The sequence below is a fragment of the Nanorana parkeri genome, unplaced genomic scaffold (genome assembly GCF_000935625.1).
Source record: "Nanorana parkeri isolate BGI_ZX_2015 unplaced genomic scaffold, ASM93562v1 scaffold260, whole genome shotgun sequence".
Taxonomy (NCBI): Eukaryota; Metazoa; Chordata; class Amphibia; order Anura; family Dicroglossidae; genus Nanorana; species Nanorana parkeri.
This window is the reverse complement of record NW_017306528.1, coordinates 1,349,432-1,374,981: the sequence shown is the minus strand read 5'-3', so window position 1 is coordinate 1,374,981 and position 25,550 is coordinate 1,349,432. Positions and strand designations below refer to the sequence as shown.

Genomic DNA, 25,550 nt, shown 5'->3' with positions numbered 1-25,550 from the left:
AAATGGTTTCACTTCTAGTTCCAAAAATCTATCTTTTTGAATAGCAGCCAGCTCTGTCACTACACATAAAGAAATATAGTGTGTGTGTATATACATTCAAACTGTAAATCATGTTTAGCGTTTGTAATGCCCCTACTTGGTTTACTTGCCATGTAAACTTGCAGAGTTGTAGATAATGGGCAAAGGGCAAGGATCTGCTCGACAATATCCAGGAATGATGGGTCACCCAAGAAAAGTCCCTTTCAAATAAAAAGTGTTGCGTTCAGTTTTAATTTTGTTGTAAATCTAGTACGGAGGACTTGCTTACTTTGAGCCAATCGTCTTAGTGCAATTTTCATTCAACAGGTAGGGCTTATGATCTGTCTCGACGTTTGTTGACCAGATTAATTCTTCTTTTTTTTTTTGTCTCTTCGAGTTGTTGTAAATTGTTTACATTTGTATACGTGCATCAAGCTTATGGTGTTTTTATGATTTTTACATTTTTTTTTTTTTGTCTTTTTAGGTGGGCAATTGTTGGCTTGACTGATCAGTGGGTTCAAGACAGAATTACTCAGTGAGTATTTATTACTTATTATGCCTATGGTCATTCGTTTAATTCTCTAACAGAGGCTTACTTAAAGCTGTAAAAAATGTTGTGTTGCTGCATACTCTTGTTTGATCTACAGTGTGGATGAAGGGCTAGAGCTCATTGTTGTGCAAGCACACTAATTTAAACATGTAGTTTTCCCATACATCTGGGTCTCACCCTAAACTTTGTCTGTGTGCTTATACAGTATATAATAATTGTGTGTGTGTGTGTGTGTGCGTATATATGATATATATATACAGCAGGGTTTGCCAACTTTTTCTGTGAAACTAGAAGCCAGCTAAAACAGTTATGTGCCAGTTTTTTTTTTTTTTAATTTAAATGCGTGTGCTCGCAGGGGCTGGGGACTTAAATTTGTTTGGGGGGATTTTTAATTTAATTTTATCTTTTTTTTTTTTTATTGCTGGGAGCAATAGCCAGCCTGCTAATGGCTACTGCAATTTTGAAATAGCCAATAGCAGGCTGGCTATGGCTGTCAGCTGCTGGATTGGAGACCGATCGCGACAGATGGCAGGAGTGCAGCACAGGGGGGAAGGAAACTCAGACTGTCAGCGGTTTCTCCTTACAGGCTGTAATCGGCTATCTGTCCCTCTGACAAAGACCGCTGCAGCCGATTTACAGCCTGTAAGAAGAAACCGCTGACAGTCTGTGAGTCTGCAGCAGGGAGAACGTCCACAGTTATTGCAGCTGCAGAAACGGATGTGCATTGGATGGGCTGACAAATGGCCAGGATGCAATTTCTGGTCGCATTGGCAACCTGGCGCCTAGGATTTGTCAAACCCTGATATACAGGGGAGGGGGGAAGAGTGAGAATACCCCCCCCTGGAAACATATCATTTTAAAATATCCCACACTGCTTTTGTTTTAAAGGATGAAATATGTGACAGATGTGGGAACTCTGCAGCGACATGTCTCCAGACACAACCACCGCAATGAAGATGAAGAAAACACTCTCTCCATTGACTGTATGAGGATCGCCTTTGATTATGAGTATCCTGATATATTTTTAGATTTAATTTCTTGTACAGTAGAGGACACAGGCTGATTCACAGGCTGGGTCATTTGCAGATACCAACAGGTGATTGTACACTGGCAAAACCTATCGAACGTGTATAACCTCTTTCTCCTCGCAATCGCTCCTCCAAGTGATGGACTATTTCTCACTACTGAGGAGCTCATGGCTTCTTTTCTCTGGATTTCTTATTTTGTCATCAAGATTCTGACGGCACTATTGCTACTAGGGCTGTCCTCTTGCAGCTTCTGGACTGGTGCTCCTCACAGCCAGACCGTGCCACTTGAAGATATGGGATCACCCTGTAATGACGCTCCAGGCAGTGGATCCTATGTTAGTTGCTTGCCTTGACATGTGCAGCATGTTGAGTTGGCCGCATAGTGCTATGTAAGTCCAGGGCCATGGTATATCAACCAGTGGAACCCTGTCCCTGAAGACCCACTTGATAAAAGATGGCTCAAAGATGGCAAAGTCTGTGGGTCCTGTTTTCTGGTTCGCGAGGGATGTATTGCCACTGGGTTGGTTAGTCCGGTCCTTGCACCTTTTTTAGGTCTGCAGTTCCTGGTTGCAGAGCTTTTGACTTTCCTGTCATCCTAGTCAAGTCACCTGAAGGTATCTGCGTCTAACCCGCTCTTCTATGAATCCGCCTGTATCCTATACTGTACTCCCAAGAGGGTAATTTTATAGGTAGGTCAAAAATCCTATTATTTTTATTGGACAAGTATATGGAGGTTTGACTTCTATGTGAACTTGGGTAGTGTTTCATACTTTATGTAAAAAGTTTATTTGTGAAATTTGTGAGCTTCAAGTGGACCTTTTATTAAATTAGGGTAATGATTGTTGGAATAAATATGTAAGACTAATAGACGGTTTGGCATTTCTTGCAGGGCCCTTCCAATGCTGCTTATATAATTGAAAGTATAGGTATTTGGTGGCAGGTTTCCTACTGAAAAAGCGATTTTAAACAGATCTTCAGCTTTTGCAGAGACCACCCGGTCACATACCTAGACTTTTAGTTATGAGGACAGCATTGAAAAGATCTAAATGACAATGTTTTTAACCTTTCTACCACTAATATAGTACAGTATACTACTAATCTCTACAAGACTGGTAATATAATATAGGTATCTAAAGGTCCACATCAATGGTGATTTACACATTTCAGTGGAAGTTGGTTGTTAAAGATAGCAATGTGGCTGTTTTTTCTATATCATCCAGCAGATTAAAGAAGTCTTACCTTGTAATGTTTTTAAGCTACCTCCGCTAACTACCACAGTATATGTTGCTTTTTATCCCATGATTCTGTGTGCAGCAGAAACTGAGATAAAGGGGGTGATTTACTAACCTAAACGCACGCGGTGCGTGTGATTTTTACACAGCAAAACGTATTTATCAACCAAAAAGTCTCAAAGCATATTTCCACTAATGCCATATATGGAAAAATCATGCACATGATGCATATATAATGCTGCTTCACAGTTTAGACAAAAATGGTTAGCTCATGCATTTACATTCCTGCATTCATCAACGCAAACAACACAATGTAGAGCTAATTTACACAACATCACCTTGCAATTCATACAGGGCTTTGCACAACACACCTGCTGGGTGTGTACACACTACAAAGGTGTCTAGATTCCACCAATAAATCATGCTGGGAGGGAACACACTACAGAGGTGTATACTTGTTCGTGGAGTGTTTATAAGGTTAGTAAATCAACCCCACAGACTTTGTTCATTCCTCTCTCTTCCCGACCACGCTCTGCAAAGGAGACGGCCTCTTGATTAACAGCTCTTATCTCCGTGTGCCTGCACTTTTCAGACACATACAAGGTCACAAAAATGCAGAGGGAGATGCTACACTCTCATGAATCGGCACAGGAACTAGAATGGTTTTGTGTTGGGAAAGTGCAGAGACTGTTTGATAAGAGTTAAGAGTCTGTCTTTGCAGAGCGTGGTCATGAATGAAGAGAAGTGAACTATCAAAGTCTGTATCTCAGTTTGCTGTACACAGAAACATAGAATAACAAGCTACGTGAATGAGCTGCCAAAAATCTAAGGTGAGACTTCTTTAAGCCCTCATTCACACTAGAAACGACCGGCATGTACTGCTCCGTGCTGCGTGCACGGCCGTATCGGGCAGCTCCCGGGAAGGACAGGTGCTGCGTGTGATTAATGCTACGCGGCTGCCCTACGCTTACCCGCTCTGCACGTCTGTGCAGGAGTCCGTACGCTGATAGGATGGATCCTGTCTGTGTCTGAGCCGGGACACCCACACCCGTACGGACCTGCACCTGGGGTGAGCTTACGGCCGTGTAGTCCCATAGAGAAAGACGGGCTGCGTACTAATCACGCACACCTGTCCTTCCCGGGAGCTGCCCGATACAGCCATGCACGCAGCACAGAGCTGTACATGCTGGCCGTTTCCAGTGTGAATGAGGGCAAAGGCTCACTACAGTGACTATAGCACTCGATGACTGTTGGCTTTCTTTGGGTGGCAAACATATGGACACAGTGTTGGTTAGGCTAAAAAAAATGAATAACTTGAATTGAGCACCTAATGCGTGAAGTCATATTCCCTGTTACTTTCTATTTAAAGCTCTGGTCATCTCTCCTCCAATGCTTTCTTTGCTGCGCCTGTCACTGTAGTCTTTGAGTCCTGCACAACAAAGAAGGTAGGAGCGGTATAGCTTATGGACTTAATTGAGATTTTGTATGCGTATGCCTCCTGCACACAGTGAATATTAGTATTTTTTCTTTGGATCCTGCACATATCATTTACAGGCATCATGAGATCATTAATAGAGGACATTTACAGAAGCAGATCTTCCCAGAGCAACCATATACACATGACTTGACACATCTGGTACTCTGATAACACGCCACCTAAAACAAAATGAAACATTTTGGTGGTAATATTTTTGTAACTGGCAAAGTTAAATGTGTTCTCTTTTTAATCGCTAATCAAAATTATTTTCCTTAACTATGGGATTAGTGTACGTCTTTCATTATATCAACATTGGTCTTTGTTTGAAAGCATCTGTAACTCATGTTACACTTCCTCCGCTCTCAAGCTTTGGTCTGTACAAGGCCAGAAAAGGCTTCAAGAGTTCCTGGCTGACATGGGGTAATGTAGTTGTTGCAGCTAATCCCTTTCTTTTGTCTGCTTCTACTCCTTATTGAACTAATATATTGTTAGGTGTTGCTGTTAAATTGTTGTGCATAATGCTGAACAAAACAAGATGTTAAAGTATGCAAAGGTTCTGCTTCCTTCCTCTGTGACAGCCAAGACTTGGAGCTTCTTCATTTTCTTGCAATCATAAGCTGGGTTCCATGCACACATTGTACCTATATCTGCAGTTTGATGCAGATCTCTGATGTCTAGTGGTCAGTGGGTAGGAAGCTTTCCTCCAGACTCAGAGGATATTGTACCTGCACACCTTTCAGCTCCAGAATATCATCTTTATTGATCGTGCAGCATAATGTGAAATTGCAACGTTTTGGAACCTCGCAGGGTGCCTTCATCAGGCAAAGCGTGTTGGACACTTTCCTTTGCCAGAAGCAGGCGGGTCAGCACAACAGACAGGAACAAACATTTTCATAAGGAGATGCTCCTTCGAGGTCTGAAAATTCCTCCGATTTTATTGACGCAGATTTGTATGGCAGTTATAGGTAAATATTCAAGTTTGCCATTCATGGGCGGTGCAATATAGGCCTAAATTCTGTAGGGCTGCAACAACTAATCGACTAAATCGATTATTGAAAAAGTTGTCAGCGTTTTCAATCATCGGTTAATCGGCTCCACAAGCTGCGCGCCACACCTCCTCCCCACCTCACGCTCGCCGCCCACATCCACGATCGCCACAGGGATGCCGGGAGAAGTAAGGAGAAGCAGGTGGGGGAGGATGACAGCCGCCGATAGGCCTGTTCTCAGAAGCAAGTTGCTGGAAGACTGCTCAGGTAAGCCTGCACTTTCCCACACATGGTGCTCTATAATGTATTGCTGGGATTTGTATTCCTCTATAGCTGATGGTACATTGTGTTGTATATTATACAGAGCAATGTAGCATCAGCTATAGAGGAATACAAATCCCAGCGATACATTGTACACTGTATGTATAATGTATTGCTGAGATTTGTTGTACTCCTCTATAGCTGGTGGTATTCTGCATTGCGCTATATATAGAGGACTACAAATCCCAGCAATAATACATTATACAGCGCAATGCCGAATACCACCAGCTACAGAGGACTACAAAACCCGGCAATAGTACATTATACAGCGCAATGCAGAATACCGCCAGCTATAATGTACTATTGCTGGGATTTGTTGTATTCCGCTATAGTTGGTGGTATTGTGCTGTATAATGTACTATTGCTGGGTTTTGTAGTCCTCCTATAGCCGGTGCCAATCTGCATTCATTGCTGTATAATGTTACACTTTCCATTTCACTATATTGCACACCACACTTTTTTTTCTTTTTTACTTCCACCGCTTTTTTACTTCCACCGCTCCAAGCTTGCTCCTGTGATGGATTACAATCTCAATACAAACTAGTCCATCACTGGAGTCATTTTTAAAAATGTATTTTATTTTTTTAATCGAACTTAATGAGCGGCTAACCGATTTTGAAATTGCAGCTCTAAAATTCTGTCTGCCGTTGTTCCTACTATATTTCCTCTATAGCTTGGTATGGGCTACATTAGAGGAGGAATGGTATAACCCTGATTGGTAATGGCTTGTACTGCTTCCCCATTACAAAATAAAATGACTTCACCCCCTATAGTAAATGAATTTATGTGGCACAGACTGGCTTGCTGAGTCATGTTTGTATTTTGCCATAGAGGTCAGAGTGGGTGGAGTTGTAAATCAGAGGTAGAAGAATTAATTTGTAATTGGTTTACTAAGAGTCTCTGAAGCAGCAGATTTCTTTTTTCCTTTTTTTTAAATTTGCTCTTAAGCCATACATACAGGTTTGTCCAGTTTACAGAGAATCTTTAGAGAATCATAAAATTTGTGGTTTTATAATCATTATAAAATGTAATACAACTCTTCAGCTCTGCGCTTGAATGAACGTTGAAACATATAACAGAAGAGACCACACTGCTCTGGTGCAGGATTAATAATAAAACAATCTATAGTCATAAAGATTAATGCATTTAGAAGGCCTATACACAGCTTTGTACTCTGCCTCAGTCCAGTGTTCGGTTTAGGGATAGCAGTAATGGGACCAGCAGTTCTGTAGCTGGTAAGAAGATCCTCCACGCGGCTGTAGCAGACAGACTGGGAGAAGATGCAGCGGTGTGGAATTCGTATCGCCCGACTCCCAGGACATGTAGTTCCGGGCGTCGGGCAAGTTGTTTTGTCACTATTTTAGCCCTGCTATGGACAAGTAGCAGGGCTGGGTTTTTTTTCTTAAATGAGCGGCGCTGCGAGCGGGGGGCGTGGAGCGCCGAGAGCGGGGACGGAGCGCTGACAACTGGGGACGGAGCGGAGGACATTGAGCCGTGGCGGGGGCGTGGAGCAGTGACAAAACCGGACAGTGGAGCTGTGACAGGCTCTGTCACCTCCCTCAGCCTCTGTACCTGGTGGCCGCTGCTCGTTCTATCACAGGAGTTCTAGCAACAGTGCTGTGCTAGAACTCCTGTGTTGGAGGTGACAGGGTCAATAAAGAGTACCTGTCACCTCCAAATGCTATCACACAGGATTATTATTCCCTGTGTGATAGCAATATAGTTAAAATGAAAAAGTAAAAATGTAACTAAATAAAAAGGTGATTAAGGAAAAATAATAAAACAAATGACATTTTTTTACAAAGTAAATAAAAATTAAAAAAATTAAAACCAGCCCCGCTGTCCTCATCTGCATGCGACTAAACGCGCAGTGTTTTCAACTGCAATCGTGTGCAACCGCTCGGGCAGGGCGGTATTGCAGCAAGAAAAACGCGCAATCTGCCTGGCATGACTGGGGTGTCATTAGAAAATAATGGCACTGTCAGCGGGATCGGCAGTGGTGTGCGATCCGTGACTTCCTGGCCATAGTGCATTAAACCGAGCGGATGGCTGGGTGGTCACGGAATCGCACACCACCGCCGATCGTGCTGTCAGTGCCATTATTTTCTAATGGCACCCCAGGCGTGCCAGGCAGATTGCGCGTTTTCCTGCTGCAATACCGCCCGGGCGATCCCACGCGATCACGGTTGAAAACACTGGTACTCTACCTTTTTTTCAGCGATTGCCACGCGGATGCAACCGCTGTATGCCACCGCACACGATCGCACGTCCCGGGAATCCCCAAGTCTGCACCAACCCTAAAGGGTAAATTCACTTTCCCAAGTAATTTGGGAAAATGGAATTACCCGCTCAAATCTCCCTCCCGCTATACTTGCCTTTCGGCGAATGGTCCTTCTCGTCCACCAGTACGGGTGTACTATCTGTACCTGTTCCATGTATTCTGAATTTCGCTCGCAAATTGCAAGCACTCGTTGGTCAACGCAGTCACCTGACGGCACTGACCAATTGGAAGCGCTTCTTAGCATTGCTAAATACGGTTTTGGTTAAAAAAAATGTTTTTGTATCAGGACAAGTACATTGTCATGAGGGACAAGTAGATTCGGCCCCCGCATTAGTCCTTGGACAAGTAGTTTTTTCTAAAATGTCCACACCCCTGAGATGTTACACTTGGTATGTCTCTCCTGACCCCAGCAGCCTGTGTACGCCTGCCTGCTTCCTGTATCATGTGGTTACCGCAGAAATGCATTTGGGGGAGTGGTTCCCCCTTTGTCAAGCTTTACCATTTCTGGGATTTGGGATATATTCACTATTTCACATATAATTCAGTAATCTAGCACTAATGCCTGAATTCACATGGAACGGTAATGAACATTAATACCAACCATTATGTACAGTATGAAATTGGATACAAATTAGGATTACCCCATATGAAGACATTTAACCAATTGGATAAAAGTTAGCATTACTTCAAATAAACACTATTTAAAAGGGAAAAAAAAGTAATGGAAAAGCCTAATTTCTGAATTGAATGCAAAAAGATTCCCCTTTTTTATAGACCACTTAAAAAAGCGGGGAAAGAAGAAAATGAACTTTATTTTAGCCATAAGGTCTAAATATAAAAATGTAATATGACTAAGATATTTGATTTATATTAGAATTATACTAAGAGTTGCATTTGGTTCAGAAACGTTGATGTTAAATAACTACAACCCTGCAGGTGGCAGCAAAGAGACAACCACTGTGCAATAAAGAGACCAAAATGTAGCATGAATGAAAAGAAGGAATGGATGCTTTCCATGAAGAGCATTGCTACTGGATCATTTATACGTAATTGTGAAAATGTAGAAATTAACCCAAGCCCATATATAAGAAAACCTAAGCCCATATACCGAGAAAAAGGAATGGAGGTTTTTTATTATTATTCATAACTCCATTATAATACTAAATTGTAATTCTTCATTTAATCTTCTAGGAGCTATACTGTCTAAAGTAAATATCCAGTATGTTTCTCATTGGCAGATTTAAAAAAAACAAAAAACATTCCTGTTCTGATAGATTAGCATGGATAATCTCTATGCCAAATAGAATTAGACCTGCTGTGCTTTTTATTATGGCGAGTAATAACTGCTACCCTGTTTAATCAGTCATCTGTGCTCTCCAAATCAAGTGCACATACATCTGATCATGCACATTCTGTACATAAAACAAGGTCCTGGTTAAGGTAACCACCTTGTGGAGAAAGGAGGCCCCAAGCCTCAGCACTTATTCAGCCTCATGGATGAGTAGAAAAGGCTCCTTGCACATAAAGGTGGTTAATTCGGAAACCCACAATGCAGAGATAACGACAATGGTAGGTCACCTTGCGAGTGAGTTAAGGCAGATTGATATTTTTGAGCGGTTTAAAAGGGCGACAGAACCAGACTGAGGTCTCGTAGAGTCATTTGAACATGTACCCTTTATGTTAATATGTTACATTACAAATCTATGATTCTATAATATTTCACAGGATAATTGAGTAAAGATATATTTTTTTATTTTGTTGTAAAGGAGGGTCTGTTATTTGCTCATACTATTGGCTGTTATGTAAAATGTTGGGGGAATAACTTCTTTCCTCCTTGCTTTTTAAATCAATGGATTTTATGGTACACCTGTGAACCTTTTAAAAATGGCAGGTTGTCAGTGTTGTCAAACTATAACAGGAATCTTACTCTTTCCAAATCGTATATGGTGGGATTGGTCTTCCAGATGTCGATCTCTATTAAAAAGCGGTCCATCTTAACAGTGTTGTGGACTGGTGCTGCAACTCGACCCACAAACAATGGGTTTCTACGGAAGAGTCGGTGTCATCTATACCTCCTTATTGGTCTTTACTGGCTCTCTTGCACCCTTCCTCCTGAATTGTGTGCCATCCTATGGTGGATGTCACAGTAAGGCTTGCGCGGAGGATTTTTCGGTTCTTCTCTCTGACCATTCCCGTCCTCACTGCATCGGTGATTGGTGACCCTGTTTTTGCTCCTGGCATGGGAAATGGTTACGCAAATTGGTGGAGCTGAATAAGTTCAGAATAAGAGACTTTTTTTGTTAACAGTAAATGGCTGCCTCTGGCCTCTCTTCAGATGCTGACAGATCATGCGCTGGATGTGTGCAGTGCATATCAACTTAGGCACTTCCTTCTTGCTATTCCCAAATCGCTGGATATTGGGAGACCCCTGACAAAATTTGAGGAGACCTGTACTCAGGGGGTACTGGTCAGACATGCACTTTCCCTTGTAAATAAACTACTTATGATGCCACCCTTCAGACTACTGTCCCCCGGTCTTATTGCGATGGGAGGGGGACCTAGGAATATCAATGCAGAAATTCCCTCGGCTTGCTGGAGGTGCGGAGCTACGCTTGGGACCCTGCTCCACATTTTTTTGGTCCTGCCCCTCCCAGAACTCATTCTGGGACATGGTGAGAGATGTCATCAATGGGCTGGTCTTGCTGGAGCTGAGCCCCGCATTTTTCTTTTTTTTTTTTTTGCTACACATGACCAACAAATCTAAGCGTGAATATAAACCCTCCCTATCATTACATTTGCTTAATGCCGCTAGGGCTTGTATCCCTTAGTTGTGGAAGTCTCCCCAAAGCTCCCTCTCTGCGGCTGCGGTTCTCCAAGACTAATGACATTTATCAGATGGAAGACCTCACCGCTACAGTTCATACTGAGGAGCGCTTCCGCGCTACTTGGAGCCCTTGGCTGCATTACACCACCACTACTCCCTATTTGACACTCCCCCTCAGGATTTCGCCTTTTCTGTTGGGTGGTGGAATTTTTTTTCAGGTATCAATTTCCCTTCTTAGTCTCTACATCCCTGTGCTCCTGGACATCCTTGTTGGAGTTCCCTGGTGGCTGGTTCTCCCTCCTGGCTTTTCTTTCTGTTTACTCTCCTTTCTCTATTTCCTAGTTTCCCCCCTGATTTAAAAAAAAAAAAAAATTGGCTCTTCGAGGGTTAATTTTTTTTTTTTTTCCATGTTGCTTAGACCTTGTCAATGACACCCTTGAGGGTTCTAAACTTCACTGTATGCATAAAGTGCTCTGACTGATTGTGTTATTTTGACTCTGCACACTTGGGGTGTTGATGTTCTCTACCTACTTTTTGCTAATGATACTTTGACTGTCTTTATTGTTTGCACCTCCTGGAGGCTGTTTTTTTTTTTCCACATTCGATTATTATTGTACACTTTTTTTCTTTCTGTTAATAAAGGATTAAAAAAAGAAAGGGGGGGAAAAAAAACCTATAACAGGAAATATCTCAGCAAGGACCTTCATGGCAGGATCAATAGGTGGTATTTCAATGAAAGCCGCAGTTTTAAAGATTAAAAATAAAATTACATTTTAAACATGTTAAGGCATCTAATGTAAAGCATACATTAGATATTTTAGTGATCAGGTTTCCATATACTGCAATGGTTTTATTTTTATAAAATTTTACAATCAAAACATGTAGCGCCTTTTTGTCTCCATAATACGCAGCCAAGCATACCGGGCTTTTTAAAGCAAACCCAGCTCAATGTACATTCTCGGAAACAGAATGTAAAGGTACTCCATGGACACGAACTGACTCCCCTTTCAAAACTGTAACCACATACTTTGCTGTGGAGATTATGCCGGACTTTCCCCTGTTTTCACTGACCTAGAAAATACAACAAATCATTTTTGTGGTTTAAAAGATCAAGGGCTTTTTTCCTGTACTTGTTGATAGATTCTATTCTCTATCAAAGGAAGTTTATTTTTATATGATGCAGCATTGCCACCTATGACTATAGTCCAAATGTTTGGGTTAAACCTAAACTGCATTCCTCAAACCCAGAAAGGAATTTCTAGCACAACAAAAGAATTAAGATGTAACATTGATCTTAATGACTTTGGCCTGCTTAATCAAAGAATACTTCCTTATTAACCGGAACTATTCAGAGGAAATCTTGTACACACTAGAACTCCACTTCTCCATAATTAGCACGTCACCAGTATCCTTGTTTTAAAAAAGAAACAAAAATCTCCACGTCCGTAGACACATGTAATAGTTTGTTTTAATAGTTAATATACATAGTTTTTACTGTGTTTTTTGTGTTTGTTTTTTGTTAGACTGCCCTTGAAGCAAGTGAAACAGAAATTTAACTCAATGGACATATCCTTAAAGGAAAATCTTCGGGAAATGATAGAAGAATCTGCCAACAAGTTTGGGTAATTTATTTTAATATATACTATGCATATATTCACATAATACACATTTTTGTATGGAATTTATTTTAAGATACTGTATATATTTGCTTAGCTCCTTGACTGTCATTCAATCAAAATCCTACTGTTCTTTTGGGCATATAACCCACACAGCCTGCTTTCCGAGCAGTTATCCTGGCGAGTGCGCTCTTTTGTATTTTTCTCTTTTCAAACTATTTTATTTTAAATCTTTTTTTTAGTTTTTTGCAGATTTGACATAACAGTCTCTTTTCAAACAATTTACCACAAGTATAACTCATAGCTGTATAAAGACTTATTGCCCATTAACCACTTCAAGACCAGGTGTTTAGACCCCCTTCCTGGCCAGGCCATTTTTCAGTATTCAGCGCTGCGGTACTTTGACTGACGTTTATTCTGTCATGCAACGCTGTACTGAAATGAATTTTATACAATTTTTTTGGGGACAGATAGGGCTTTCTTTTGGTGGTATTTAAACACCACTGGGGTTTTTATTTTTTACTATAATTAGGAAAAATTACAGAAAATTTTGGGGGGAAAAAAATGGTTTTTTTACATTGTTAGGAAACATTTATTATTACCCAGTTTTTTGGTAAAATATAAAAGGCGGGGTCACGTCGGGTAAATAGACACCAAACATGTCAAGCTTTAAAATTGCGCGCACCCGCGAAATCGCAGAAAACTACCATACCCAAAATTGGCCATGGGCGACACTTTAAAAGCTTTTACTGCTCATCAGTTTAGTGTTATCAGTGATTGATGGCCCTAGACTTATTGCTCTCACTCCGATGTTCGCGGCGATATGTAACATGTGCAGCGTAATGGGCGCAATCATCTTTTTTGGACGTATGCGCCCCCGACGCATGTATGGGTGGGGACTTAAAAATTTTTATTTTTTTTTATGGTGTAACTTTAAATTTGGGGGGGAAACTTAAATTATTTTTTTTTCACTAAACTTTATTGCTATCATATACGGGGGCTAATAAAAACCCCTCTATGTGATGGCAAAATATGTGACAGGTCCTCTTTATGGAGACATCAGGGGTCTCCAAGACCCATAATGCTTTTAGGGTTAATTCCCCTACATGTTTTAGTATGTGATGCATACTGTGGTGCAGTTTCCAGCAAGCACCTCTTCTTTAGGAATGAATGACATGCTTTTTTATTTTTTTTACATCAACCACGTCTTCCTTAGGAACGAATGGACAAATTTAAGTACGGTATATACTGTGTGTGAACCAGCCAGGTGATCGAAGGAGCAGATTTGCAAATTTTTGGCCAAACGGAGCTTGCAGTCATTCAGCTGAGCTCCGTTTTGAGTATTTGACAGCAAAGAAAATATAACTGTTATAGCCAGCTTCACACAAATCGATAATCAAGAACTGGGTAAACAACACTCTACAATAAAACATTTCTATTCATCCTTGATTGCACAGCCCCCCATCCAGTAATATACCTTCAATCCTGATCTAGCAATCTTGGCAGAGAAAACTTCCTGCTGCCTCCTCTTCACCTTGGCCATGTACAACACGCCACTATTTATTCCTATGATACGGATGTATTCATTGTAGTCTCCAGCATACCTGCAGGGTATGGTCATCCCAAAGGAATGTGGCCATGGAGCACATGTCCAGTGTCGGAAGGAGCTGGTCGAGATTTTTTTGCTCGATGCCACATTTGCAGAGTTGAACAGTAAACATTGCTGGGGCAAGGTATGTTACCAATTAAGCTGTTGTCAGTGGGGTGGGGGCAATTTTATTTAAGGACAACGTCGCCTAGGTGAAGTTCTATTAAATGCAACCTCATTCTGTCTATGCTTCTGTGCTTATCTGTAGGACTAACATATTAACAAAAATGACCCAGGTTTGCTTTATAGTACTTTAAGCAAAGATGTGTTTACCGTGGCTCAATCTAAAGGTGGCCATACACTCTACAACCATCGCAAGACTTTAGTCTTGAGATGGTTGTAAAGGGATTAAAAAAACGTACGATCTGCCTATCTTGGACAGGCAGATCGCACTCTCGATCATCGCAAGCCCACCCCCCTGAGGGGCGGGCTTCCGATGACCGCAATGCTGAACGGGCAGTGTGCGCGTGTGCACACCGGCCCGTTCAGCATTTATCTTCCGAGCACCGTTCTAACCAGCCGAGAATCGTACGATTCCCGGCTGGTTTTCGAACATGCTGGTTCGACAGAAGACGTGCGACCGTACAGTAGAAACGGTCGCACGTCTCCGTTCACACTGCTCGATTCTCGTACGAAAAACCGATCGCATACGATTATCGTACGAGAATCGAGCAGTGTATGGGCACCTTTAGGAAAGAACTTCCACACCCTGACAGATTAGTCCATCTATACAATTGCATATAATGTAGGTGTACATAAAATATACTAATTGATTTTGTTGCATCTAAACAACCATATAATTCCCATGTAATGGTAGAAAACCCTTTCCATTGTGAAAACACTTCTAAAGTTATTACAAACAGGCTTATGGGGATTGTTGTAACTTCTTTTATGTGGTGGGGCAATTTAGTGGTTTCAGCACTGCTGTGTGGAGTCAGAGTAGCTGCATGTAGTACAAGTGTATTGTGCCTACATAGTCTTCTTCGCTGTAATTTTCTTTTATTGCCTGGCTATGATATGACAACATCATCCTCCTCCTCCTCCTCCTCCTGATATCTCACAGGTCCCCTAACCTCATCCTTGTTCCTCTGTGACTCACAATCCTACTGGCCTCATTTGCTATTTCCTACAGTTCCTCTGTAAAGGATGGTCTTTTATTCCTTTCTCCCATTTCCGTGTTCTGCTTCATTTTGTAACAGTCCCATTCGTTTTTGTTTGGTAATGTGGTAATGATATAGTCATTAGCCTTCTGTCCTTATCAGAATGGAGCTGATGTTTGATGCTGTAAAATTGGTTACTAATTAGACTGGGCAAGAGATTAGAGAGAGCACATTGTATTAGTGGCTAATGTCATGTCAGATGGTGCTAGAAAAGTGGAGAATTACTTCCCTGAACAGTTGAAAAAATATATAAATTGGCAATTCCAAATTTTAGCTAAAATGTGCATTTTAGTCATGCGTTTTTTTCTTGCAGCTTTATTATGCCACTTTTTGCATGCTTACGTTTAATGTTTTGATAAGTTCTAGATTTTCTTTTGTTTTTGACAGAATGAAAGACATCAGAGTGCAGACCTTCAGTGTGCAATTTGGGTTTAAGAATAAATTCCTGGCCAGTGATGTTGTATTTTCTGTAATTTCACTATTGGAGAACACAGAGAAAGATGAAAGTGGGACTGATAACTTTATTAATGCTTTGGATAGCTTATCCAGGTATTTGAGATTTAAACTTTTTTGCTTCTCTACCAAAAGCTGAATGTAGATATTTCCATGTGTGTGCAGGGTAATAGTGGCTATCTGCTGCGTATTTATTTACATATTCTTGCTTAACTCTTCACAGGAGCAACCTGGACAAATTACATACTGGTCTGGAGCTTGCCAAGAAGCTCTTGCGTGCTATTCAGCAGACTGTGGCTAGTTGTATCTGTACTAATCTCATCCTGTCCCAGGGCCCTTTCCTCTACTGCTATCTCATGGAGGTTTGTACTAGAACTTTATCAGCACTATCTTTTACATTTCCTTCATGCTTATTTTGTGCTTTCGTTGGTTACTTGTGACCAGAGATATGAAGAGGACACACAGGAGGTAATTTCCAGTGAAGTGCAATGTTAAATAGCATATTACAGTTTACATTTCTTCTGTGTGCCACCTTGTGCTATTGGCCAGATCCAATTTGGTGCAAATGGTGATCTTTCAAATGTTGGATGCAAGCATGTTTTTTCCTGAACTGGAACTAGAACAATGTTTTATAAAAAGACACCGTATGATGGAATGCTTTTATATTAAATTCCACTGTAAAATTGGAAACAGTCTACAGTATCTTTTAGATTTCATTAAACATAAATTGAAATGGATTATGGATGACAAACTTAAATTACAAAATACCCAATCTAAATTTGACAGGAATCTGTGGATACACTTTTTTTTTCTTCAATGGAGCTTTTAAGGCTCGTGTGGATTGACTCCTTTCTTCCTCTCTTTCTCTTCACACCACTCTTGATACTTCTTCTTTTCTTACTTTATCTTCCCACCACCAAGCTGACCCCAGTCCAGACCTCCAGGGGAATTGGCAGCTTTTTGTTTTTGTGTTTTTTTTTTGTTTTGTTTTTTTTTTTACATACTTACCATTCTAACTTGTTAAGATAGTATGTCTACTTAGGCTTGGGGAACGGAGTCAACATGATGGTTAAGAATCTTTATTATAACACATGACCTGCTGTTCATTATGCAAGTCTATGCAATTGCAAAACCCTGCGAGGAGCAACTTTGACACTTCGTTAATGTATTACTATTTACGTACGTATACGTTGACAAATCCATTCCATATGGTTGTAATTTATTAATAAAAAGACGAACAGATTTAAAAATCCAACCTAAGATTGATTAGGTAAAAATATTGTCTGGATGATGGGAGATTAGTAACAGGAGACTTTCATCTACAATTAGGACATATTCAGGATCAAATACTAGTTGTATGTAAAAATACTCAGATTTATTTTTTAATATTTTGCTTGGAGCTTAGCTTTTGAATTGATTGTGCTGTACTTATTACAATAGTGATTTCTTATGGAAACTTATATATTTTTTTAATTTGTTTTTTTTTTTATATATACAGGGAACGCCAGATGTAAAGATGTTTTCAAAGTCTGTTTCCTTGTCCCTGCTTTGTAAATACTTGCTGAAATCCTTTGTCAGTTCTGTGAGTAAACAAAAACATTGTCTTTACATTGTCTATTTGGACGTGCTGACAGGGGCAGACATTTTAGAAGAGAATAAGTGTGTCATCTTTTTTTTTTTCCTTGTATGGTATAAGCAATCTGTTCTGATAACAATGAATGGAGAGTTCACTGATTTTACTAGCACAAAAGTATATTACTATTCTCATAACGATAAGGCTTGTATCTTTTTCATGATGCTGACTTGTAGTGCATAATTGCTCCATTTTTAGTAATTTCTAGTTAATACATAAAAATAATAACTCAGTTGAAAAATGCGAAGACCAGCACCAGACAAGGCTCCTTTTTGGTGCAAATGCCTATTCAACAAATTATTTAAAATTCGACCCAGGTACCATCATGCGATCTAAAAAAAATCACTCAGCAGTGACTTTTTTTTGTATGTTTTTGAAACCTTTTGAAACCATTTTCTCTATCTACATCTTATTTCCACTTTAGTCAGGGACATGGTTTAAATTTAAACTCTAGTTTTGTTGAGAAACAACAATCCTCTCTCTGTTAAATATGCAATGCACACATTTTAGTAAACTCTGCTTTATAGCTACTGAAATACTTGTACCAGAAAAGGTGAAATCTCCACCTTGGCAGTTCTCTTCCAGAGACCGCATGCCTCTGACTCTTTGGTGAGAACCTTCATATAAGGGCTTACTTATATCAACTCTCATGTACCTGTGACTCCATGGGATTTCGACTTGATCCTATTTTTGAGCCCAACAGAGATATTCCTCTGACTTCCCTATACCACCCCCTTCTTCTTCTTTCTTCTTCCCTTTCTCACTGCCACCTCTTCAGTGGGCTGTGTCTCTGAGTTGGCAGCATTAACTTGTATACAACCCATGGGCTTTCCCTGTAAAAGCAAAATCAACCTGATTGGTTGGTGTTTCTCTGGCTTATCAGCATCAGATTCTGTTGCTCAGATTTGAAAGGCTGCCACCTTGGTCTTCGGTTCACACATTTTGTTCAGTTTTGCCAGGTTGACCTGCTAATGCTGGCTTCAGTCATCAAGTGCTTTAATTGGCTCTGTAGACTCTGTTGAGCTGCCTCCTTTTCACCTGTTTTTTTTTCTGCTGGTCTGTTCGCCGCCTTGCTGTGTTGGCCACCCCTAAGTGGTATGTATAATGAAATAATATAGGATTTTTGTCTTGCCTGTAAAATCCTTTTCTTGGAGTGCATTACAGGACACAGGACAGTATTCAGAAAAATAGGCTTATGCTGCTGCCTTCACAGGATTAAAACAAGTGAGCAAAAAAAAAAAGCACACAAATGTTTACCACTTGCAGCAAGCAGATGGAGCTTTTGGTTTTTCTTCCATTTACCAGATTCATTTTTCTGCTTTTCTCTAAATAGCCTGCATTATGGTCAAACCTCAGCAGTAGAAATGGGGGTTGGGTTTGAGGCCATGAAGGTTTTCTGCAAACTTTTCCTGTTCACAATTCAGATGAACATATGGGTGTGTTCATCTAATTACAGAAAAATAAACTTTTAATCGAACTTAATAATCGGCTAACTAATCGATTTTGAAAATAATCGTTAGCTGCAGCTCTAACTGACATTATGTTGTATTACTGCACAGTGATAGTATACTACCCACAAAGATATATACTGTGCTATATATAGTACTATAAATTGCCACCACTACATTACAGTGAATTATAGTGTAGTGGGCTCTCTCTATGTCGTATCCCAATGGAGATGGCTTCTTCCAACAAGACAATGCGCCATGCCACGGTGCTCGTATTGTACAGGAGTTGTTTCAAGAACATGAGGGAGACTTTATTATCCAATCAGCATAAAGGTTGAGGGGTGGAAGGAATTTAGGTTTAACTAAAGGTTGGAAGTAGTTCAGTAGGAACAAATTTAATTTAGCTGATGTCAATGTAGACCACAGGTCCCCTCATTGTTCTACACATGAATGAATGAGAGCAAATTTAATGTAGCACTCTTGATGTAACATTGCATTTCACAGTGAAGCTTCCAAACACTGTTGGAAAGCCAACTGTTACAGCTTGGCTGAAACTTTTTCTGAAGTACAGAATCCTGGCTGTCAAAAGGACATTGGTGACTTGCCGGCAATGGCTCCTGCAGTGGAAGAAAAGCAGCATAGTGTTATTTAGGGTTTTTTTTTTGTTGTATTTATTTATTTTTAGGGCATAGCATGTACACACGCAGCTAAATAACAAACAAGTTTGTGTTGCAATTATATGTTCTGTTTGGTGAGTGTTATTACCCGAATTTGTCTTGTTGATAGTAGACATTAATTCCCTGCACCGCAGTAGAAGGGGAGCAGCAGTAGTTGCCACTCAGGTTATCCTGCAGGGCAGATGTGCTGACCCTGAAGATGGTGATAGAGCACAGGAATAACCTCATCGGTATGCTTCTGCTCATTCATTGTCCAGTCAGCACGCTGATGTGTGTTCTTGACCATGCCATTCTTCTGCAGTAGAGATCTTTGATCTGGAAGGGGGGCCTGGGTCACAGAAGTGGCTGCAGAGAATTATACATCTGTTGGCATGTAAAACTATTTTTATGCATGTATTTCACCTGTACATTTACCATCTTAACTAGAATCTAGCTTTAAAGGCTGTTTACATTTCTGACCGTGTTTCATGCTACACCCATATTCGGGGTATTACATGAAACATGGTCACATCGCGCACCAAACCCCCTACCTTGTAGTCCATTCTTTCTTTCTCCCAACTGTCACTGAATGTCCGTACTGAGGTATGAACTTGGACCGGAGGAAGAATCTGCAGGAGCCAGGGCATTGCTTTACTGGCTACAATGGGGGGAAAACGCTGCTTTTGACCACAAGAGGAGCCAAGAGTTTTGAAATCTGTGGTCATTCATTGTACACTGCAATGTCTCTCCTGCAGCCACCTTTGCAGATTGCCATTATTGTGTACTGACTGCTAAGCTACTGTAGCACTCGTATGAAATTCCCATCCCGAGTGCTACCTGGATCTTCATTACAGAAACATTAAAAAGATTGCAGGACAATTGAAGAAATGAGTCTCACTTAAAAGGTTTTATCAAGGACATACAAATAGCATACAAATTAGTTTTTATTTTAATGGAAGCAGACTAAATCCTTTTTTGTCCTTGCTGGTTTTTCTGTTGTAACAGGATACACAATGTGGTGTACTGTAAACTCCCTAGAGCGGTTGCCGGTTTTCAGTCATGAGGAGGACAGAGGTCTTTCCTGGCTCTGATTTAATTGGTACAGGCCAGCACTTCAAATCTCTCTTCTAAAAATGTCTCCCCTGAAGATTGGTATTGTTTCTCTTCCCAGACAAGAACTTCTCATCTCTACTATCCTTACTGTAATTTATTTCTGCTGACGGGGAAACCATGTTTCCTGTAACCTCAGGGGGATATCCTCCTGTCATCTGCACACGCGCTAAGGGTTGAAAAGTTCCTTCTGTACTGGGGTTAAGGTTAATCGGGTCCTCTGTTCCAGCTTTTCTTTTACTATAAGTGAAAGCTGAGCTTTTATTTCTCCTTTTTGTTGCTTTATACTTCCACCTTCAGTTCATCTCCGTCCTAGTTCTAGCAAAACATTCCAACAATTTGCGACCACAGGCCTGAATTCATAATGCTTGGTATACTGGTGGTCAAGGATGTCCCCTTAATAAAATTTAGACTCCATTCACTTATCCATGTTTACAATTAAGCACGTTTGTAAGCACGGAAAAATGCCTGTTTGTATATGCGGCCAAAAATGCACAATTTTAATAGATGCGCATTTGCGGCTACAACTACAGTCTTTTGGGAACAGAACGCAATGAATTTTGCATGTACTTTTTGCTGCATTGCACGTTTTTGTGCACGCGTATGAACATGCAGGTGTGAAAGAGCCCAGTAGGAATGCATTGCTTTTTGGGTTTTGCTCCTGGAAAATCCCTAATATGTGAATGGAGGCTCAGTGTATGTACTATTGGAATGTAATGAACACCAACATTTGGATGTAACGTTTTGTTTTCTGATTTATTGTAAGAAATTCTATTTTGCATGTGTCAGTATCTGAGTGATTTCCACTAACCCACATACTTTGGGTTCAAACTGAGCGCTATGTCAGAATTATGCATCTTCACCTGCTACTGAATCAGAGACTGCAGGCTTTGTGCTGTTAATTACTATAGCAAAGCATGGTCTTAGCTTGCAAGAAGGCTGAAGAAAGGGGCAACCTTTGTTATAGTTGCTGTTGTCCCGTGTACAAGTACCCCCAGACGACACAGTTCTTATGAATTTTGTTATTACAAATGCAAATTAGTTACATCTCCTCATAAACTGCATTATTTCAGACAAAAAATAAGCGCTGTAAACTTCTTCCTCTCGTCCTGGCGGCTCCCCTGGATGTTGAGAAGGGAACAGTGATGATGGTCGGAATTCCTCCTGAAATGGAGAGCTCAGACAAGAAAAAGTAAGTCTTTTTAATTCTTTGTATGAGTTATGGGGTATGTGATTGGAGAAGGGGTTAATAGGACATGATGGAAGGTCAGACGCAGTGTGCTTTCCTTTTCTCTGCATTCAGTGATGGGGATAATGCAGGAGCATGCACTCCACACCATTTGGTAATGTCTCCTGTACACAACATAGCTTGAAGAGTGGGAATTATGTTTTTACATTTTGCTTTTCTTCCACTGTGGTGATAATAAAAGGTATATTACCAGAGCTTGGTGGAAAAAAATGTATTGTAAAATGCTAGTTGTGTACCTTTTCTGCTAACCAGGAGGTGGCGTGCTTTATTAGTTTGTGTGGTTAATATTTGCAAGTTGGCACATTCCATGGTTATTCTAGCCATGTACAACCACGATGTCCCCATCCCAGCACACAGGGTTATATGTAAATAGGTGTCCACTTTATAAATAACCCTCACGGGCAGGGCCCTCCTTACCTTCTTGTCCTGCATTGTATTGTGATTGTAATGTATTCCTTATATTGTAAAGTGCTGCGCTCTATAAATATTGTATAATAATAATAATAATACACTTCTACTGCTTACAGTATCAGACTATTACTATATATGACAAGGATACAAATTTAGTATCAGAACAATGTGGCAATCTTTTATTTTTAGTAAAGATTATGTCCATTGCATTTTCAGGATAGATTTATGTGCATGTGGCAATCATTATTTTTAGTAAAGCTTAACTAAAAAAAAAGGAATGTGACTTCAGCTGCCGGCATTCTTAAATGGCAATGTTTTATTTTGATTCTAGTTTCTTTGGTCGCGCATTTGAGAAAGCTGCAGAAAGCACCAGTTCTCGGACACTTCACAATCAGTTTGATATGTCCGGTAAGTGATTACCATATCTGCCTCTTTGAGAGCAAAACTGGAAAGTATGTGTTTTTTTTTTTTTTTTTTTCTTTTTAAATCCTGTTTCTGTAACAGTAAAAGGGACCCTACTTATTATTGTCTGTCTGCAGCCAGCTGCACAGTAGTTGTAACAGTGGGCTTTAATGAGGTCAAACTGTGCAAGTTCACGGTTCTCTAAGTGCTTAGCAAGGGAAAAATTGTTCTTCCCAAGTTGTCTAAAAGAACTCTAATCTGTTCATAATGATGTGTATTTTCCACATGTCAGGACTGGTATACTTCTGCATGCTATTTGCAAAGACAAATCAGGGATTTTAGTTTGTTTTGTCTCCACAATGTCTTCATAATGTTTTGTTTGTTTTTCTGTAATTTGTATCTAGTCATTGAACTGAGGACAGAAGACCGTAGCAAGTTCCTGGATGCTCTCATCTTGCTCCTGTCCTAAAGGTATATATTGAAGCCAAAACTGCTTTGAAATTTTTATTTTTCATTGCGTAAATTGCAACTTTCAGCAAGGCTTCACCTGATAATTATTAACCCCAATGTTATCCTGAGATTATAAATGATCTCACCCAGATAAAAAGGTTAATCCATCACATATTGGTCTTTCAGTTCTGGGAAGGTATCTGTGGCTACGATTTTCTATTGGTGTCTAAAGCTGGCCATACACCTATAGATTTTTTTTTTTTATGGTCAAATGGAAAAAGTGCAACAGATTCCTCCATCTACGCAAAACTGTGTGGATGGAGGAATCTCCCAATGGGCCAAGCTTCAGTATCTTGCTAGTTGGCCCCGCTAGCTCTAAAAATCTGATTGAATGCAGGCATTGTTTAGGTATATTGAGAGCCAGCGGGGCCAACTAGCAAGATACTGAAGCTTGGCCCAGTGGGAGATTCCTCCATCCACACAGGTTGGTGTAGATGGAAAAAATGCAACAGATTCCTCCATCTGACCATAGGCTGATCGAAAAAAAAAATCTATAGGTGTATGGCCAGCCTTAGAAATGTCAGGATCCCCAGATTCTGCAGCCATGCAATCCTGTTTCTAGAATGTTTTTTCTCTCTGGTTAAACAATGAGCTATGATGGCAGGGATCTCACCAATGGAGTCCCTGAAAGATGTAAAAGACAGTCCTTCAAGCGAAACCTGTCTGCCAGAGACTGAAACAGTGGTTTGGAGATATATATAAGGATGAACGCCTTAAGAGGGGCGTTCCCAGATTAAAAAGTCTAAATTTGGTTTGGGGGGGTGGGGGGGTTGCACAGTGTTTGTACACTTCCCTGTCACTACACAGAAAGTGCTGCTGCAAGTGTTTGCTTTTATTTAGACTCCAAAAGTACTTTAATATTTATAGATATACACTACAGTGAAACTATTTTAGAAACAAATGTTTTGGGTGCGATTTATGTCTTCAAACATTAGCAGAGATGGTAGAAGTCACACTGAAACTATGAATAGAGCATTGTCCTTGCAGCTGCAATGAGTACTGTTAATAGCCTTATTTTACTGTATACGTAAAGGTGATGTGTAGCTGTGTATTTTATGGTTAAATAAGATACTTGGCTTTGAAGTACTGTAATGCAAAGATTAAGACAAGCCAGATTGCTCACTTGTCATGATGAGTCAAATTGGTCCGTTTTCCAGATGAGCTCTGCTGATTTATGTAATAGATTGTATTTGAAAAGGCCACAGTAAGCCATAGTTGTCAGGTTGTAGGTATGGGTGCTCATTCTTCTCTCTCATTCCAGGAATTCGTGTCATTCCTTACGACCCTCCTGACCTTCTCCACATCCTGCCTCCTTTTGTAAATGTACTTTTTTTTTAATCAATGTTTTTTAGATGTGTTTTTATTAATGTATAAAGTTAAATTATGCAGTTCATCAATAATGTTATGTTTTATCTATTGTACTCCAAATATATTCCTGTAATTGTAAATAAAAACCATTTCAAGCTTTTAAATGTTTTGGGGTTTTTTATTTCTTTACCTAGGCTTGTCTGGTCCAACGTGATTTACTTCCTTATCTGCCCCATACATGACCTTTCATCTTTTCTTCCAGTTATATACAGGCAGATACCGTATTTTGCGGTCCATAAGATGCACCGGACCATAGGACGCAGGGAGGTCCGGCACGCCTTATGGAGCACTCGAGACTGTAGCTTCTGTCACAGCTTCTATGACAGAAGCTGTGACAGAAGCTGCAGTTAGTGACCGCTGAGACAGGTGGCGCTGTGATTACAGCGCCACGGTCTCAGTGATCACACAGAGCAGACGAAGAAAGTCCGTTCTTCGTCTGCTCTATGGTGATCTCGATCGTCGCCGCTGCTTGGTTTTAATACGAGTGATCTCATTAGATCGCTCGTATTAAATGAGCAGTGGCTCCTACTACTGATCTCGATCGCCGCCCCTGCTTGGTTGTAATACGAGTGATCTCATTAGATCACTCGTATTAAACGAGCAGTGGCTCCTACAACTTGCCCGGCGCCCGAAACTGCATGTCTCGGGCGTCGGGATTCGCTCCATAAGACGCAGGCACATTTTCCCCCTCCTTTTGGGGGGGAAAAAAGTGCGTCTTATGGAGCGAAAAATACGGTATTTGTACAATCTGACTAATGATAAAAGAATATATGAATAGTTTCCTGACCACCATGTAGCCAAATTGGTATTTTCCTTCTAGCTCCATGTTTATCCCATCTTGCCTATATCCCTTACATAATACCGCTTCTATTTACATGAAAAAAAAAATTCAATAGGGTACGAAGTGTCGAACATTTTTTTTTTTTTTGGGTTTGTGTCAACAAAATCAGAGGTCAGTGATGGTAACCCGTACTCTCATGATAGCCTCTTTTAAAGGAAACCTGTCATGGGAATTATCCTATTTTGTAGTCTTGTTTTGGATCAGTGATGCAAATGTGTGAAGACCATTTGATCAGAATGTCAGCCAGGCAGCTAGAAATTTCAGGAAGTGGTCTGTAATGACAACTCCTTTTAAGCCTAACGTCTGAAGTTATGCTGGCTTTAAGGAA

The 25,550-nt window shown here is 40.5% G+C and overlaps 1 protein-coding gene across 1 annotated transcript in view; it reads left to right on the top strand.

Annotated features, from left to right (window-relative positions):
- The window catches only part of CDC45 (cell division cycle 45), a 33,265-nt gene extending 8,788 nt beyond the window's left edge, over window positions 1–24,477 (top strand). The window contains exons 9-19 of the mRNA XM_018556962.1: window positions 503–553; window positions 1,457–1,576; window positions 4,594–4,725; window positions 12,241–12,339; window positions 15,529–15,690; window positions 15,818–15,956; window positions 17,093–17,176; window positions 21,515–21,633; window positions 22,433–22,509; window positions 22,908–22,974; window positions 24,275–24,477. Coding sequence (XP_018412464.1) covers window positions 503–553; window positions 1,457–1,576; window positions 4,594–4,725; window positions 12,241–12,339; window positions 15,529–15,690; window positions 15,818–15,956; window positions 17,093–17,176; window positions 21,515–21,633; window positions 22,433–22,509; window positions 22,908–22,972 — 1,048 coding nt within the window. The 3' untranslated portion in view covers window positions 22,973–22,974; window positions 24,275–24,477. The remainder of the gene's footprint in view (window positions 1–502; window positions 554–1,456; window positions 1,577–4,593; window positions 4,726–12,240; window positions 12,340–15,528; window positions 15,691–15,817; window positions 15,957–17,092; window positions 17,177–21,514; window positions 21,634–22,432; window positions 22,510–22,907; window positions 22,975–24,274) is intronic.
- Window positions 24,478–25,550: the final 1,073 nt, after the last annotated feature.